The sequence below is a fragment of the Lonchura striata genome, chromosome 14, assembly GCF_050655825.1.
Source record: "Lonchura striata isolate lonStrDom1 chromosome 14, ASM5065582v1, whole genome shotgun sequence".
Taxonomy (NCBI): Eukaryota; Metazoa; Chordata; class Aves; order Passeriformes; family Estrildidae; genus Lonchura; species Lonchura striata.
Genome location: NC_140716.1, coordinates 4,094,406 through 4,110,360, shown reverse-complemented (window position 1 = coordinate 4,110,360; position 15,955 = coordinate 4,094,406). Strand labels below are relative to the sequence as shown.

Here is a 15,955-nt window from a genome sequence, read left to right as displayed (position 1 = left end):
CATACACAACCCTGAAATACATACAGAGGGAAAAAGGCTTGTTCCTAAAGCTGCAAAAGCTGAGCTATCACCATGTATCACTCACCTGATGGGAAACTGTGCTGATTCCAGCTCGAAGTGTCCTGAGGATTCTCAGGATGTATAAAATATTCAGAATTACCACTATCTGTGCCTGATGATACCCACTGCTCAATACCAGCCTGTCTGCAGCCCATGCTAGAGGATCTCTTTGTTGTATGAATGTGACTGCAAAGTATGGTAATGCTGTATTGTTGGAAAATCAAAGCCCTCTACAAGCCTCTGTTATGTCACAACATATAGTAAAATCTTTTAGGCTCTTTTTGCATGCAAAAATATGGGAAGGACAATGTATTACAAAAATAGGCAATTTATTCCTGGCAGCAAGTTCATCTTCTTTCAGTTCCCTTTCATCAGAGAAAGAGCTATTATTGTTCTGTCTTCTTCAAAAGCAGGAGAGGGGAGCTAACCACTTATAATAAACCCCAGTGCGTTGCCAGAAATGCAGAGTATTGCCTTTGTCAGCCATCTATCCATGAATTTGGATACCCTTTTTACTGGACTATTTATAATTGCCACTTCTTCCAATTTCTTCCCAATATACCCCATAAAAAAATATTGCTAAAATTAAAATCAGTGTGGCCAATGCAGTGTGAGATAAAAATGATGTCCAATTACAAATGTAACATGATACAGATCCCACATCCCTTGGTTCCAATTGTCCATCTCTTCTCCTTTCTCCAGGGAGAGAAAGCAGAAGGAATGTCAAACTTGAGAATATATTATTCCTTCCTCACTGGAAAGAAGGATTCTATTTATTTTTCCAAGCTCTCTATTGAGATGTCATCCAAGACTCAAGGTTCACTGCTGGGTCTGAGTGCACTTGATACTCAGAGGAGAAATATTGCCTAGAAATGCATTTGGAAATAAATGCCATTGTGTCTGTTTGACATTGAAGATATAGCAGGAATGTAGATATTTTCAGCAAAAAGAAAACATAAAATTCAAACCTCTTTCTCAAGTCATCTCCAGATCTGAGCAGATTGAAATGGGAAATAAATCTGTGCACTCTGGAACTCGGCAACCCTATAATTCCAAAAATTCCCCTTGTTACAGACCTCTGAGAGACAAAGAGCCTCAAAACTCAGGGCTGCCTTGCAGGAATTGGAAAGGATTCTTTTGCAAGAGAAACTGCAAAGTCCTGAGCAACAGTTGCCGTGTTTGTTAATTTAAACCATGATAAACTTTTACCAGCAGAGCCATCAGGGCTGAGTGCTGCTCCCTGCCTCAGCCCGGTGCTGTTATCAGCCCTGGCAGATGAACCAGCTGCTCCTGAGCAGACCCTGCCTGCTGGACCTCACGGAGGGAGTCCATTATAAAATAGGAGCAGGGCTTTTCAGAACCTGACAAGAAAACTTGTTTAATCTCCTGTGCCTTTTTAGTAATCCCCTCTTCAGTCACAGTCTCTCTAATTACCTGCCGTTGGACCATTTTTCTCAGAAGTCTCTCCAAACCATGTCTGGTTTATTTTTCTCAGCAAATAGTCTGCTTTTAGCTAATTTTATAAAACACTCTATGTGTTTGCTGAGTGAATTTTTCAGCTGCCCTCTGGCAGTGATGAGCTGACTCAAAACATTAGGGTTTCTGTTTTGAGCATGTATCATTTGCAGCTGGCTAATATTTCTCTCCCAGATTGTCACAATGACTTCATATTCTTTTCTTGCAAATGCACTACTTTAATTGCTTTGTCAGAGTTCCCTCAGGTCACCTTGGTGGCAATGCCATTAACCCTGGGGTTATCTATCAATTACAGATTTTAAAGTGTCCATGCACATATTTTGCTATCACATAAAATAAGTTATGGAAAACTTGCCTCCATGCAACTCTTCAGCATTAGAAAAATGAAGTTTTAAGATACTCTATATTGAAAAACTTCCATATAATTCCTGTTGGGGCTTCAGTGAACAAAAGAATGATAATGATGGAACTACACTTTGCATGTCTGGTCAAGGTCTGTTCAGTGCTCTGAGTGTTATTGCTCTAAACCTCATCCACTTTCTTGGTGCTGACCAATTCTACTCTGAGGTCCTCCTCGCCCTGAGAAAGGGTTGAAATTAGAATTCTCTGTAATAATTTCTTGGGTGTTGGAAGCAAGGAAAGATAATCCTCTTAAAGGAAAAACAGAAGCAATGATCTCTTCGGGGAACGTGAATATTCATGATGGTGGTACAGGTCTCATTTATCATCACTTCCACAGGGTATGTGGTAGCAAATGAGGAGACAAAGTGTAAGTGCATGCTGAAGTAGAAATTACTACTTTTTAATCTCTGCTTTTGCATACTACAATGGGAGAGGTACACTCCTGTGCTGAAATGTCTTTGCAGCTTTAAATGTTCATTTCTGTCCAGGTGTGTTTCTTAGGCACTTGTTCTGCCTGCCTCAGGGGGTTTAAATCTGTGAGCACCATCTGTTGCTGTTCAGTGTGGACACGTTTGGGTAAAGACAAACCCAATATTTGTGATATTTGTGGATAGGGTGTCCTGGATGGAGGCAGCAGCTCACGCTACTCAATCTCTTGTCTGAACAGAAAGTGCCCATTTCCCTTGTGCTGCTGCTGATTGTCCTTGTCAATCTGAGAGAAAAATCTACTAAACCCAAATCCTAAGCAAGCAAAACCCCAGGTTTTAACCCAGTCTGTGCATTTAAAAAACAGGGAAAAACAGCGAAACTCTTTTCCAAAAGTCTTCTGAGTGTTGTGCACTTGGAAAAAGAGACTGAGCTTTAAGTCTTGCTGCCCAGAACAGCAGATACATGGGGATAATCTGCTGTGAGCTTCCCCTCAGCCATTCCTCTCACACTGCTGCTTCTGTGGCCATCATCTTGCAGGAGGAGCTGGAGCCACAGCCCTGCTCTGAGCTCTTCCCCGCAGGGACTGGTGATAAATGAAGTGGGGACTGGGACTTGTGTGAGGCATGTAGCAACAAGACATTTCACTCTTCCCTTCAGTAATTACCTTTGCCAGCTTAATCACAAAAACTTTTCCAACCAGCTTGCCTAGGACATAATGATAAATTGTGGTGGGGGTTTAATGTTTATTATAATTTAATGTTTCATTCAAAATTAAGCAGCACACTCCTGTAGTCCCTGGGTAAATGGCCATATCTTACACCCCCACACTTTCCAGTGACAGCTACACTCTGTCTCCCAGGTCAGCTGCCCTCCTGCTTTATTTCCAGGTTCCCCTCTTTCCTAAATGTGTTTATCCAAAATTTCACAGTGCTGTGTTCAAAATCTACTCCCTTTGGGCCCACACATGATCCTTTCTGTGCCTGCTGTTTGTTTTAGCCCCAACGTGACCATGTCTGAGCTGTCAGTGCACGCCCAGAAAGGAGTGAGAACAGTCAACTTAAACTCCTCACCATCAAGGCATCCCAAGCAAGCGATTTAATGAAGTTGAGATTTGAATCACACCCTGAGGTGTCATTCCATGTTTACTACAGAAAGAGCCTGGGGTCACTGTGCTGCTAATTTGGTTCTGCGTTTAAAGTCAAATGAGATGAGACAAGGCTTTGAGTCTCAGGTTTAGCCTTAGGAAATATCAACTCCTCTTGCCTGGAGAGAGGTGGGCAGGGAAGTGCCTTCTGCTTCTGGTGCCTCATTAGTTGTGTGTTTTTCTTGCCACTCTTTGGCTCTTCCAGCAAGTTGGGTTTTTTTTAAGTTCTTTTTTTTTATATTTTTTTTTTTTTTTTGATGCTAACTCCACAGTGTGTATCCATCAGAAACACGTAAACAAAAGCATTCACGGCTTAACGGAAAAATAATAAAACTATTGTCTGGCTCTCCATATGTTCCTCAATCTTCCAGTAGAAACAGAAATCCAGGACATATTTATTGTTCTGGCTTGGAGCCAGAGCCTGTATTTATTTTGGTGAGTGGCTGAGGAGTTGCGGTTTTTAAATAACTCTGAGTCTTCAGTGGCAAAATACATCACAAGCAGGAATTGCTGCATTTTTAATGCAAGCATGTGAGTGTCCTCATGGCTTTGTGCTCTGGCCTGAGCTGTGGAAGGGTCACCCTCAGCCTTCCTGGGGAGGAGGGCAGATTGAATGGGTAAAAACTGGCCCTTCCTGCTTTCCTTTCACTCCAAAATCTTCATTCTCCTTAGGAACCAGAATGATAAGGAGCAAAAATCATGCTTAAGTATAATGCTGGAGGACTTTTATCTCTTAAAACACATCAGCATTTAAGGGTTGCAGCAGAATTTAGTGTTCTCACTTCACCATGCAGCTCCCTCTTTCAGCCAATGGGTACAAATGAAATGTTTTTCCACAAATTTCCTTTATGTGTAGAAATTACACATTTTAATTGAGCTGCTGCTTTATTTTTGTTTTTGAAATGTTTTATGTTGTATTTCCATGGGGTTTCTGCAGGCATTTTCACTACATTTTCTGGTTGGGTGCTTCCAAAAAAATCCTTATTATAGGGAGGAAGGATTCTACCCATGACAGGATAAGCCTTGAATCCGTGAGTAAATCAAGCTGTTCTGTAGCCTAAGAATACATATGGTAATTTTGATTAGTCGCTCTGTGTGGATAGTGTCAATGTCTTCTGCTTCCTTGAGTATGAAAAATTCCATGTTAAATCATATCTCCCATGTGTTTTACTATTTATACGTATCACTGCTGTCACATTGTAGGACATCATTGCAAGACGGGAGAAAAAGTGAGAGAGGAAATTTATTGACCAATTTGCTCAGTCAAAAACAGGATGAAAATTGGCTTTTTGCCACATTTAGCAACATGTCCATTAGCTGTTCTATGCATCAGCCTTGGGACTTTCAGCCTAAATTTCCACACCCCTCCAAACAAGATAAAATTGTGAAGAATTCTGAGATGTCTTTCATTTATTTAATTGTACAATAGCTGCTGGTGGTTTTATATCCATCATCACACGGGGCTGATGTCGCCTGCCTTTAACGGCCTAAAAGACTGGAGCTGGATGAAATATAGATTAATTTTTCTGTGCTGGTTTATTTTTTTTCCCTCTCTTGCCCTTTTTCCTCCATAGAGAGCTGCCTCACTCCCCTCAGAACCTGGTGGCCACCCTGAACTCCTCCTACAGCCGCAGCGTGGTGCTCTCCTGGGTGCGCCCCTTCGACGGCAACAGCCCCGTGCTCTACTACGTGGTGGAGCTCTCTGAGAACAGTAAGTCAAATACTTCTCAGCCTCGTGGTGTTCTTAAACCATTCCTTCAGACTCACCTCTCCCCAGAGCTGCTGGCAAAATGCTGCTGCAGTTGGCCAAAGCCTTCAGAAAGGGGTTTTACACTCAGGTGTTTGCATGCTGGAAGAGTGGAATGACAAAGAAGGCTGAGATGGGGGGATTTATTTACAGGAAGGACTTAGTTCCACCTCTGGTGTTGCCAGCCAGACTTGAGGCACAACAGCTCATTCCTCAGTACAACAGCAGTAGTCAGTTTGTTCCTTCCCATGGCTTTTTCTCCAGTTTTGTGGATTTCTTGGTGTATTCAGAGCCCCAGTTTCACCTAAAATATGCAGACAGGGGGATAATTCAAACAACTGATGGTCTGTCAAAGGAACAAACCTGGATGTCAAGAGGAGCTGCTGTCCTACCTCTCTGTGGGCTCCTATGTTTTCTCTGCTTTCTCTGGATTATCATTTTACACCCTTCCTTGAGGTAGGTGGTTGAGAATGGTCGAGTGCAATCCAAATATCTGACTTCCTGCATGACAAACCTGGGCATTGGAAATTGCCACTTGCCAGTTTTAGCATGCTGTACACCAGGCCCTCCGTGGCTCTCTGTCTGCAAGGTTATTCAGGGACATTGCTAATGCCTCTTGAGGAGTTGATGGAAAGATGAGGGTATATGGAAATCGGTCACCTTGGCAATACTTTCTAATCTCTATCACCCTAGGAGCTGGAAATCCAAGCTGAACAATTGATTCTTGATGAAAAAATTAAGAGCATCACTTTTTGTGACATGTGGAAATTAGTTACTGCATAACTGAATGTGAAACAGTTCTGATTTCTGATTATCTGGAGAGCAGCAGTTTGTTTTGCCACACTGAGAGCTTGAGGGGAACTTGAGCTTCAGATCACATACAAGCCTTTTGCTTTGCAGGCTGGAGTGCATAACTTCTCAGATGTGGAGGTCCCAGAACCAATGATCTTCACAACTGTTAAGCAAAGTGCAGGTTTCTAATCCTAGCAGAAATCCAAAGTCATGCCCAGGACTGCTGCCCTTAAAATAGTTCTTTTCAATCAAAGACTCTGGATCTTTTTGTTACAAATGAGTAAGAAAATCCATGATCCTGCACTCATACTCCTCTACCGTTTTATCACCAGCTTCCTTTTTATTTTCACTCTTTTCTCCTTCCCTCCCATAGCTACAGGCCAGTTGCTGCCTGTTTTTCTTCTTTTCCTTCCCTGGTCTTTTGCCCAAGGATGTTTCCCTTCTGCTCCTTGTTTCCCAGTGGCTTTGTTGATGACAAGTTAGTGAAGTCCCAGTCTGGGAACATGATGCAAAGGTCCTAGAGCTGTATTTGCACAGAGACAGCACAGAGGTGGCAGAACACGTGCACTTGGATCCTGCAGTGGGCTGCATCGACTGGGAGAAGTCCCTGAAAGAAAAGGCAGCTCATTCAGTGCCAGGAGAATTATGGAATTGTTTCAATTGGAAGGGACCTTGAAGATCATCTCAATCCATCATCTTTCTTTTGTCATGGAGGAGTTTGGAAGGTCTTCAAGTCCTTTCTACCAAGGATGCTTTGCAGTTGTATAGGAATGGGGTAGATATGCCATCATTTTAGAATTAATTCACTGAAATTTGTCGAAGGCTCAGCCAAAATCAACAGTAGTTCTTTGGAAAGCATGCACACAGTCCCCGAGAACACCACAGGGTCCTGTGAACCATTGCTCACTCTGTGATAGATTAAATTTTTTTGGCTGATGCCATTGCAGTCTGCCACTGAGAGGGTCTCATCATCCCAAAGCACAGGTCTGTGTCCTGCCACAGCTCAAAGCTGCAAAAGCCTCAGGCCAGGTTTGTTGTGGACTGAGCTTCTTAACTCCCAGATATATCCCAGGTCTTGCTGTCCTTTAAATTTTTGTCTTTATTCACTTTGCCTTTTATGTGCAATGCCCACAGAAGTAGAAGAGGAAAGAATCTGAGCCCTTGGATAGTCCACTGTTGCTGTGCTCTCTTGTTCCATATTTACAGAACAGGACAGCAATGTCAGCAGTGACTTTGGTTTGGAACACTGACTGAAATGTCTGCACACTGACACTGGCTTGTTTTGGTTTCTATTTTCCTGAAGTGTTTGTTTTTCAGGGTTATTTTGATCTCAGCAGTGTGTGGTTAATATTTAGCTTCTCCAGACCTCCTGCTCCTCTGGAAACCATCACCTTCCCTTTGTTCCCAGCCATCCCAAGCACTGTTTGTGCACAAAGCTGGTATTTGATGTTGTGTAGGTATAGCTTGGCCTGATATGACTGCAGAAACTCTTTGCTTTTCAAAAACAATTTCTGTTTGGGATTTGTGCTGCAGAAGGAGGAGTGACTGTCAGGGAGACAGGGAACACCCTCCACGAGCTCTGTCACTGTCACAACAGAGCAATGCATCTCCCATCCCCGTCCCCCTTCAAATGTGAACTTTCAAATGTGAAGGAGGGACACCTTCAGAATTAGGGTTTATTTTCCAGCTAGCAATGCTGTGCAGATTTTGTTCTTAGTTCTGTGGAGTTTGAATATTTGGAGTTGGAGTGTTTTGGTTACAGGTGCTGAAAAGTAGCCTTGTTTTGTTGCTTTTTTTAGGTGTTTTGTTTTGGATAACTCTCTCACAGGTTTAGGACCCATGGTAGGTTTTGAAGCACTTACCATCAATGAATACACAACAGTGTCTGTTGCAGAGAAATAGCTGAAGAGGATTCAAAATAACAAGTATAAATTTCAGGAGTTTAATTACCAGCTGCATTAGAGGGAGGCGTGTCACTCCACCTGGCATGGATTAGAACTCCTTTTCATTAATATCAATTCAGTAAAGAGATACAAAACCCTTATTTTAATTAGAGGGAAGAAAACAGTGGCAGATCGTGCACATAAATTGCTGGGAATATGAACAACTCTAGCCACCTAATTTTTTAAATTAATGTATTTGGCACAACGCAATAATTCTCAAAATGCAAGTATTCACAGTAGACTGTCTGTGGGTGATTTGAGACATATGGCCTTAAACATTTGGGGGCAAATTTACAATCTAATTTGAAAAACACAGTTCCAAGGAAACACAGTCATTAAGTATTCCTGCCCACACAGAGCCAAGAATGTGAACCTTGATTTGAAATAGGATTTTCAAATAAATAGTACCATGCATTGCTGTCATTTGCACTAATATAATTTTGGATGTTTCATGACCTGTTTAGCCCCATTGCAATTTACCTCGGAATTCCAATGAAGCATCTTCACGGAGTTAGGAGGGGATATGCTTATTTTATTCCAAAGAGGTTTAGACTAAAGAAATTAATAAAAAAATATTCTGAATAGTCTTTTAACTGAAAAAATGAATTAAGTCTTATAGAATTCTGCTGAGGACAATGAAGATAAAAGCCCATTTTTGTTTTATTGTATTCTGGGATATCTGTGCTATATGAGGTGATGATATAACTCAGATTCAACACGTTGTGCTAATGAGGAGATAATAAAAATTCTTGTGGAAAGCATCTCTACATGCTTAACTAAAACCTATGGATTGGCATCCTGAATTTGGAAGGAATATTCAAATGGCAAATATTGAACTCCTTGATAAATCCTTGCAAAAATCAAAGTAAAACTGCATTGTCATTATGATTGTGGCTCAGATATGATAATTTTAAAATATACTTTTTTTCAGGCCACTGGTAGACCTTGCATAGGTCCTACTAAACAAGGGATGAACCATTTAGCTTTCATTTGGATTTTTTGCAATGTCACATTGCTACAAAGGTTTGAAAGATGAATTCAGTGTATTCTAGCAGTACAGCAAATTCTGATGATGCCATCTATGCCAAACCCCCTGAGAAGGAAAGAGATGGAAATGTGTTCTAAACCTGCAAAAATCAGTTTTCTGCAGTAGATCTGATTGGTAATATCAAATTAGAAATGACTTTTGGGGAAATTGCAATTAATGCATGAACTGTAGGGTAGAGTGGGAAATAGAGAAGAAATGCCTCTTGGCACGTAGCCAGAGTTATTGAACGCGTCACAAGCGCATCCAAAAATTCATGACAGAAAAAAAAAATGTCATTTCTAAAACCCCAAAATGACATTGTAAACCAGAGAACAGCCTGTGAGTTTCTTCATTTCCAATAAATTAAGCTGGAGAGGCAATCAGAGTTAATTCAGAATTCCCAATATTTGTGAGACGACAGACAGCTCAACATGGAAGTTGTTCAGACAGCAGCAATTACAGGGGAAGAGCAGCAGAGCCCAGAGTATGTTCTGGGCAGCTTAAGTTAAATGAAGGATTAGCAGAGTCTGTTCAGTCTAACAGAGACTTTTTTTAATAGTTTGACCTGGCAAGTCTTTTGTCACCATGGAGCTTCTCCAGGCTTCCTAGGACAGGTGAGTGACAGCCATCCCTGGAGGACAGGAGAGGCAGTGTTGAAAATTTTATGGCATGTTTCCCTTGTCAGAATTGCTCTTCTCCGCAGTGAAAAGAGCTTCTGCACAATCCTGGGGTTGGTTGTGTGTATCTAAAGAGGGAGATCCTTTTTTATTTTTTTTTTTTGAGTGTTTTGTTTATTGATTGTAAAAAAAAAAAGACTTGACATTTAAATTTTAAAGATACTCTGCACATTTGGTGTATCCAGTGCTCCAGGAGTGAGCAAATGCTCCCTGAACCACCCTCCTCTCTGAATCAGAGTGCCCAGGAGATGAATAGGCTTCGTTTATATTAGTTTCCAGTTTAATCTCTCTTCCTGCCAGATCTTTTATCTTCCACCAGGAGAGGAAAAAGAATTAATAAAGTATTCTACAGATGCAGCATATAAACAGAGCTAAGCCCCAAGGTGCTGAGGAGATTAATAGGGCCTCTTGTTGAATCAAACTGCTCACTACATTGAGCTGCTTGGGTTAAGCACTCTCAGGTGGTGTTTACACTGGCAGTAAACAAATTAAATGCTCTGGGAAACGGACCACTGCCCAAGTAGCTCATACAAGGGTATTTCTCTCCCTTCTTGGTGTCTGCTCTTCCATTTTCCTCAGGAAGTTCCTTCAGACAGTGCACTAGGTCAGCCATACCTTACCTCCAGCTTCCCTTGATTTGTTGCTGTGCACTCTGGCTGTAACAAGGCTGTTTGGGAAGTCTCAAGGGAAGCCTGTGAAAATTCAGGAGGAACTAAGGTGCAAAAAACTCCGAAGCAATGCTTTTCTAGATGGCACAGGTGTGCTCCCTCTAAGAGCTCTCTAAAAGAAATCCAATGTTCAGCTATGATAAATTGACATCAAGATCTTGCAGCCAAAGTGGCTGTTGTTAAATCAACAATTGGCAAGAACAGACCTTTACTGCTGTGCAAATGTCCCTCTCCAGCATTCCCAGTATTCTGCTGTGTCAGTTTTCCTGTTAAAAAAGGCTTTGTTCTGGCAAAGCCCTTACTGGAATAAATACATTTGGAGTAATTTGAAGATGCAGTGTTTATAGCTCAACTGGCATCACACCCTAGAGGACTTCAACTTGCTAAGGAATCTGCCAGAAAAGCAGAAAATGAGTGGCTTCTGTCTTGGTGTGAAGTTTAGCAGCCTTCCACGTTTGGGACATCTCATCTTCATTTTCAGGCAGACGTTGAGGTGACCTGCCAGGAGCCACGATGCACTTCTGATGAGCAACATGCACAGATAACTTTGCCAAAATCTACAGCGAGCTCCTCAGCAATTTCCAGAAGTGTTAGTAATTTTGAGCAGGGAGCATGAAAACAGCTGGTATTATTTAAAAACTGAACAAATCTTCAAATTGGCTGATTCTGTTGCTGTACTGTTGCAACACAGACCAAATGTCACCTCTCTCTGACTATTTCACTCATGACATCAGGGAGAATATGTGACACCAGGCTATGAAGACAAAATGTCAGAATATTTAATTTTCAACATGGTTCATTTCTGACCTCTTTGAAAACTTGTAAATGTAATTTGGGCATCAGAGGAGCTTGATATGGCAAGAATATGTGAACTGACAGCGAGGGGTTTAGAGTGCTGCCAGGGCTCTTTCTACCAGGGAGTCTTCCTAGGACAATTAGACTCCAAGCTGAATAATATCACTTGGGAAAAAAAAAAATAAGACTGCAGACACGTAGAATCAGCAGCTGAAGTTTTCTCAGGTCTTGCAGCAAAGGACTGATTTGGCAGAGAGAGTCACGCTTCTACACCTGCTTGCAAGCTGGGTAGGAAGATATTCCAAACTGACTGTGAATTTCATTAGAATCCTTCCACCAGAGCCACTCATGGGTGTGGTGGTGTGATGGCCTGCCAAACAGATGGGTTGTGAAATACACAGCCCATCTGTCTTTATCATGCTTGTTTCCTCTTTTATTAAAATGTTAATGAATATAGTTTTTATTTATTATGCCATGACATGTGCAGCATCACTTTCCAGTAGACAAATGTGCAATCTGCATAACCGTGTGGGCTGACAGGAAGGTTTCTTCTGCTGAAAAGAAACTTCTTCCCAAAGTTCCTCTGAGGGAAGCAAGCACGAAGAGCTCTGAGCAGTCAGAGCTATTTTCTCACTTCTGCAAGGCTTTTGACAGGCACTTTCATATTTTTTCTTTTTTTTCCCATGCTAATTTTTCCAACAGATTCTCCCTGGAAGGTTCACCTGTCAAACCTTGACCCGAAGATGACCAGTGTCACTGTGAGTGGCCTCACTCCAGCCAGGACCTACCAGTTCAGGGTGTGTGCAGTCAACCAGGTGGGCAAGGGCCGCTACAGCACCGAGACCAGCAGGTAATGACAGTCAGGGGCTGTGTGCTGAAGGGACAGCAACCTGGGGAGGGGAAAATGCTGCTTGGGAATGAAGGAATAAAATAAACTTTTGCGCAATGATTGAGAAGATGGAGAAGTTGCCATTTCCCAAGTGTCTGGAGAATGCCCTGCAGCTGGCAGGAGTTGAGGATGATGGCATTTGGGGGATGCAGGAGATCAGCACATCATGGGAGAGGCGTCCTCATATTCCAGAGTATCAGTTGAGCAGAATCTCAGAAATTACATTTTGCTCTTATGCTAAGCCCCAGCAGTTAGCCCGGGCAGGAGCACAGCTCTCACCCTGTCATGGCAATGTCATTTCTGGAATTTACCCAGATGTGACAGAGAGGGATGGCTTCATCATATTCAGTTTCAAATGCATCCCCCTTCTTCTGTGAAGAAGCTTGCTGCAAGCTTGAATTGCAGAACAGCTGAACTCTAAATGGCTTTTTCAAAATGTGGGAGTTTGATATAAAAAATATTGAAAGAGCTGAAAGAAACAATTTGGAAGGAGTCACAGACACTGGACCCGAGCTTTTACTCATTCAGCCTTGTAATCTTTTTAAAGAGTTGTAGCAGCCTGGGTGATTCCAAGAGAATAGGGTTACCTCAGCTGTCTGTCTTGTTGCTTGCTTAACTGATTTCCTATTATGTTGATTTGTTGTAACTATTTCATGCATGTCTTCAGCAGTTTGATCAGCATTATATTTCTTTCTAGTCATCAGACTGTGATAACAAAGAGTGGTTCACTTGGAGTGGATACAGGAAATAGACTGTTATTTATGATTTCTTTCAACACCCATGTCCATCACATTCTTTTGTACTCTAGGTTGATGCTACCTGAGGAGCCCCCCAGTGCCCCCCCTAAAAACATCGTGGCCAGTGGGAGAACCAATCAGTCCATCATGGTCCAGTGGCAGCCTCCTCCTGAGAGTGAGCACAATGGGGTTCTCCATGGCTACATCCTCAGGTAAATCCTTTCTTAATCTGGGAATGCAGAGACAGGTTCAGGTGTGCACAGGGGAGTTCAAATGGTGACTTAAGAGGGTAATAAAAGGTATCTCTAGTTGAATTGAAGATATTGGTTATTGTTTGAAGATGCTCAGGCTGCCCTGATTTGTTAAATGTGAAAAAAACAGCCACTTAAATTCTGGCTTGTCTGTCCTAGAGAGTCTGAGGGCTGCATCCACTGCACCAAAGGACCTGCTCCCTGTGGAGACTCGCCACATCCTTTTATTCCATTTTCAAAGAGAAGTGAAGCTCCAAGTAATGCAAGTGTTCACATGGGAGGCTGGTACAGTGCAGCCTATGCAGATGTATATTTGCTTATTACAAGCTCAGCTCCCTGCTCAAAAGGTTAATTAAATTTATCAAAGACACAACAGGGCTCCTGCCTATGCAGGAGCAGCAAAAGAATCAATAAACTTCAGGTTTGTGCCAAACAAAATGGCGAGAGGGAATGACAGGTCAGATGCTTCATGGCAGACCTTGGTTTGGTTTTGAAAATCAGCCAGTTGAGTAAGATTCTTTCAGCCCTCTCTGTATTTATTAATGAGAAACACATTCAGGCAGGTAACTGGGAATCCTGCACCCATCCAGTCTGGCTGCTTACCCAGGATTCATTGTCTTGGAAAGGTTGTTGTCACTTGAGAGACTTTGCAGAGCATTTCCCTTAGGTGATTTTTTGGGACTCAGTATTCACTCCTACCAAAATCTCCTACAGATTATTGCTCATTTGGCATCCTCCACACCCTGCAGTGCTAGCAGCCAGCTAGAGCCACACCTGTAGTGAGGGAGGCATTTTTTGTGGGAAACTCCCATCCCATGATGTATTTCCAAGTGATGGTTACAGCCTCCTGTAGGCAGGCTGCTGACATTTTTAATACAGTGTCCTCCAGAACCATAAAAGATAACTAAATGCTGCCATTTAAATGCAAACATCCTGTTCAAGCTTTGCTCCTACTTCCACTGGCATGGATGGAAAGGCTTTTGTCATGCTAAGAGTGTTGGTGAGCTCCCAGAACAGCCCTGGGAAGTTCCCTCTGTCTGCAGGCAGAGTTGAGTGTGTTTGTCTCCCTTTCCCCTGCACAGAGCCCCTCAGCAGAGGTGAGCCCCTTGTGCAAGTGAAAAACAACAAAACCTTGTTGGTACAAGGTTTTAGGGCTGGGCTCAGTTTGCAACATTTTGTCATCCATCAGTGAGGAAAGGTCCTTTAACTTCTGCCTGCAGATTGACCCTTGTCTTGAGTCGTGGGTTCCCATCTGCCAAGGGTGCAAACATTCTTTATGCAGTTCTTCCCTTCAAATTGGTCTGCTCAGTGTTAAGATTAGTTCCTCAGTTATTGCCAGGGAGTCTTTCCTAGTCTCAGCATTAAGTCCTTTAAAAAACAATCCCATAAGCTCCTACTTCTGGCAATCTGTGCTATTTTCTCCATATAGCATTTCCAATAATGTTTAACTTTGGTACTTTCTACAGTATTTATCTGAATAATTGATCCCTGACCTTGGTGGAACATCTCTTTCCATTTTAATAGTGCTCATATTCATTATGCTCTATCTGTGAACGTTTTTGGTGTCTTCCTGCTTTGTCTTGACATCAGAGCAGAGAAACCATTTATTCAACAAGATTTTAAGATTATCACATAAAAGCACAAGTATCCCAGGTAATAAAACAGGCTGTTCTTCCCAGTTGAATTGTATGGTCACAGCAATATCCACTGAAGAACAGTGTCCTGCACTGATTTCTGCAGAATTAGGGTATAGCAGAATGAAAAGCACCAGCCACTCCAGAGACCCAAAACTCAAGACATGCAAGATGCTAAATTGATGGAACACCTGAACTTTAAAAGTGAAGGTGCACTGCACAAGTCATGTGGAGTATCCATCAAAGTCCATGGTGAGAAAAATCATGAAGACATGACATTTCTGAACTGGCCTCCTTCCTCTGCCCTTTTCCTCACTGCCAATATTGCATTTAGGGCTCTGCCTTGCTAACAGCATAACAGATTAAATCACAGGAGCACTTACACCTTGTCTGCTGGGCAGGGGACTAAGAACTGACTTGCCAGGGAGCACAAGCTCTGCACAGGACAGAGAGAGAGAAAGGGGGAGCAAAACATTCAATAAACTCAGCAGAGGGCTGGTATTTCTTTATTTCCATTTATATTTCGTAAATGGAATCACACCAGTGTAACATTACAAATATTAAGTGTGCTAAAGGACGGTCAGGCAAGCAGCAGAAAATAAAGATGTCAGTGATTAAGAACTGATCTTTATAGGAAGACTTTAGAACAAAAATCTCTGGATGAAACACGTGAAGTTGTCTAGTCATAAACGTTTCACTGATTTTACTTAGATGAATTTAAAATGTCTCTGTAAGATGTCAATGAAATTGTTCTGTGTCAATAAACTTTTGGTGATTGCAGTGAAGCAAAGGATGGGTAAGTGTATAAAAGTTGTGTGGTGAATAAAAATACAAATGTTTCCTTATTTGTCTTCTTCATGGAACAGTAAAGCCTTGTGTCCCTTATTTGGCCTCTGTTTTTTTTATTTTTTTGTAAATTAGCATATTGTGAGCATCCACTGTACTGCTTTCCTAAAGAAAGGAAAACAAACAGTATTATTCACATTCACAGATTTGCAAGGTTTGTTTGTTTTCTATAGTCTAGTTCTTCAATGTAGTTTGTTGGCCTGAAGAGACACATCAAAGGGGCTCTGTTTTCTGGAATACAGTTTTTACGTGAGAAAATATATTTGGTATTTCAGCTGCTCATATATCAGCAGAACGAATTTCAGGATATTTATCACCCACCTGTGTTTGACACAGCCCTGCTCCTGGAACTCCAGTGCTTATCCAACCCTTCAGTCTGTATTCAATCCTTATTTTAATTATTCTGTGAAGTAAATTCTGGTGGAAGCCAGGAGTGCC

The 15,955-nt window shown here is 41.9% G+C and overlaps 1 protein-coding gene across 10 annotated transcripts in view; it reads left to right on the top strand.

The window, feature by feature from the left end:
• The window catches only part of SDK1 (sidekick cell adhesion molecule 1), a 378,688-nt gene that overhangs the window by 251,687 nt on the left and 111,046 nt on the right, over positions 1-15,955 (top strand). For all 10 annotated transcript variants that reach the window (XM_085592158.1, XM_085592155.1, XM_085592154.1 and 7 more), the window contains 3 exons: positions 5,086-5,222; positions 11,863-12,010; positions 12,858-12,998. In XM_085592158.1, the coding sequence (XP_085448284.1) occupies positions 5,086-5,222; positions 11,863-12,010; positions 12,858-12,998 (426 nt within the window). The remainder of the gene's footprint in view (positions 1-5,085; positions 5,223-11,862; positions 12,011-12,857; positions 12,999-15,955) is intronic.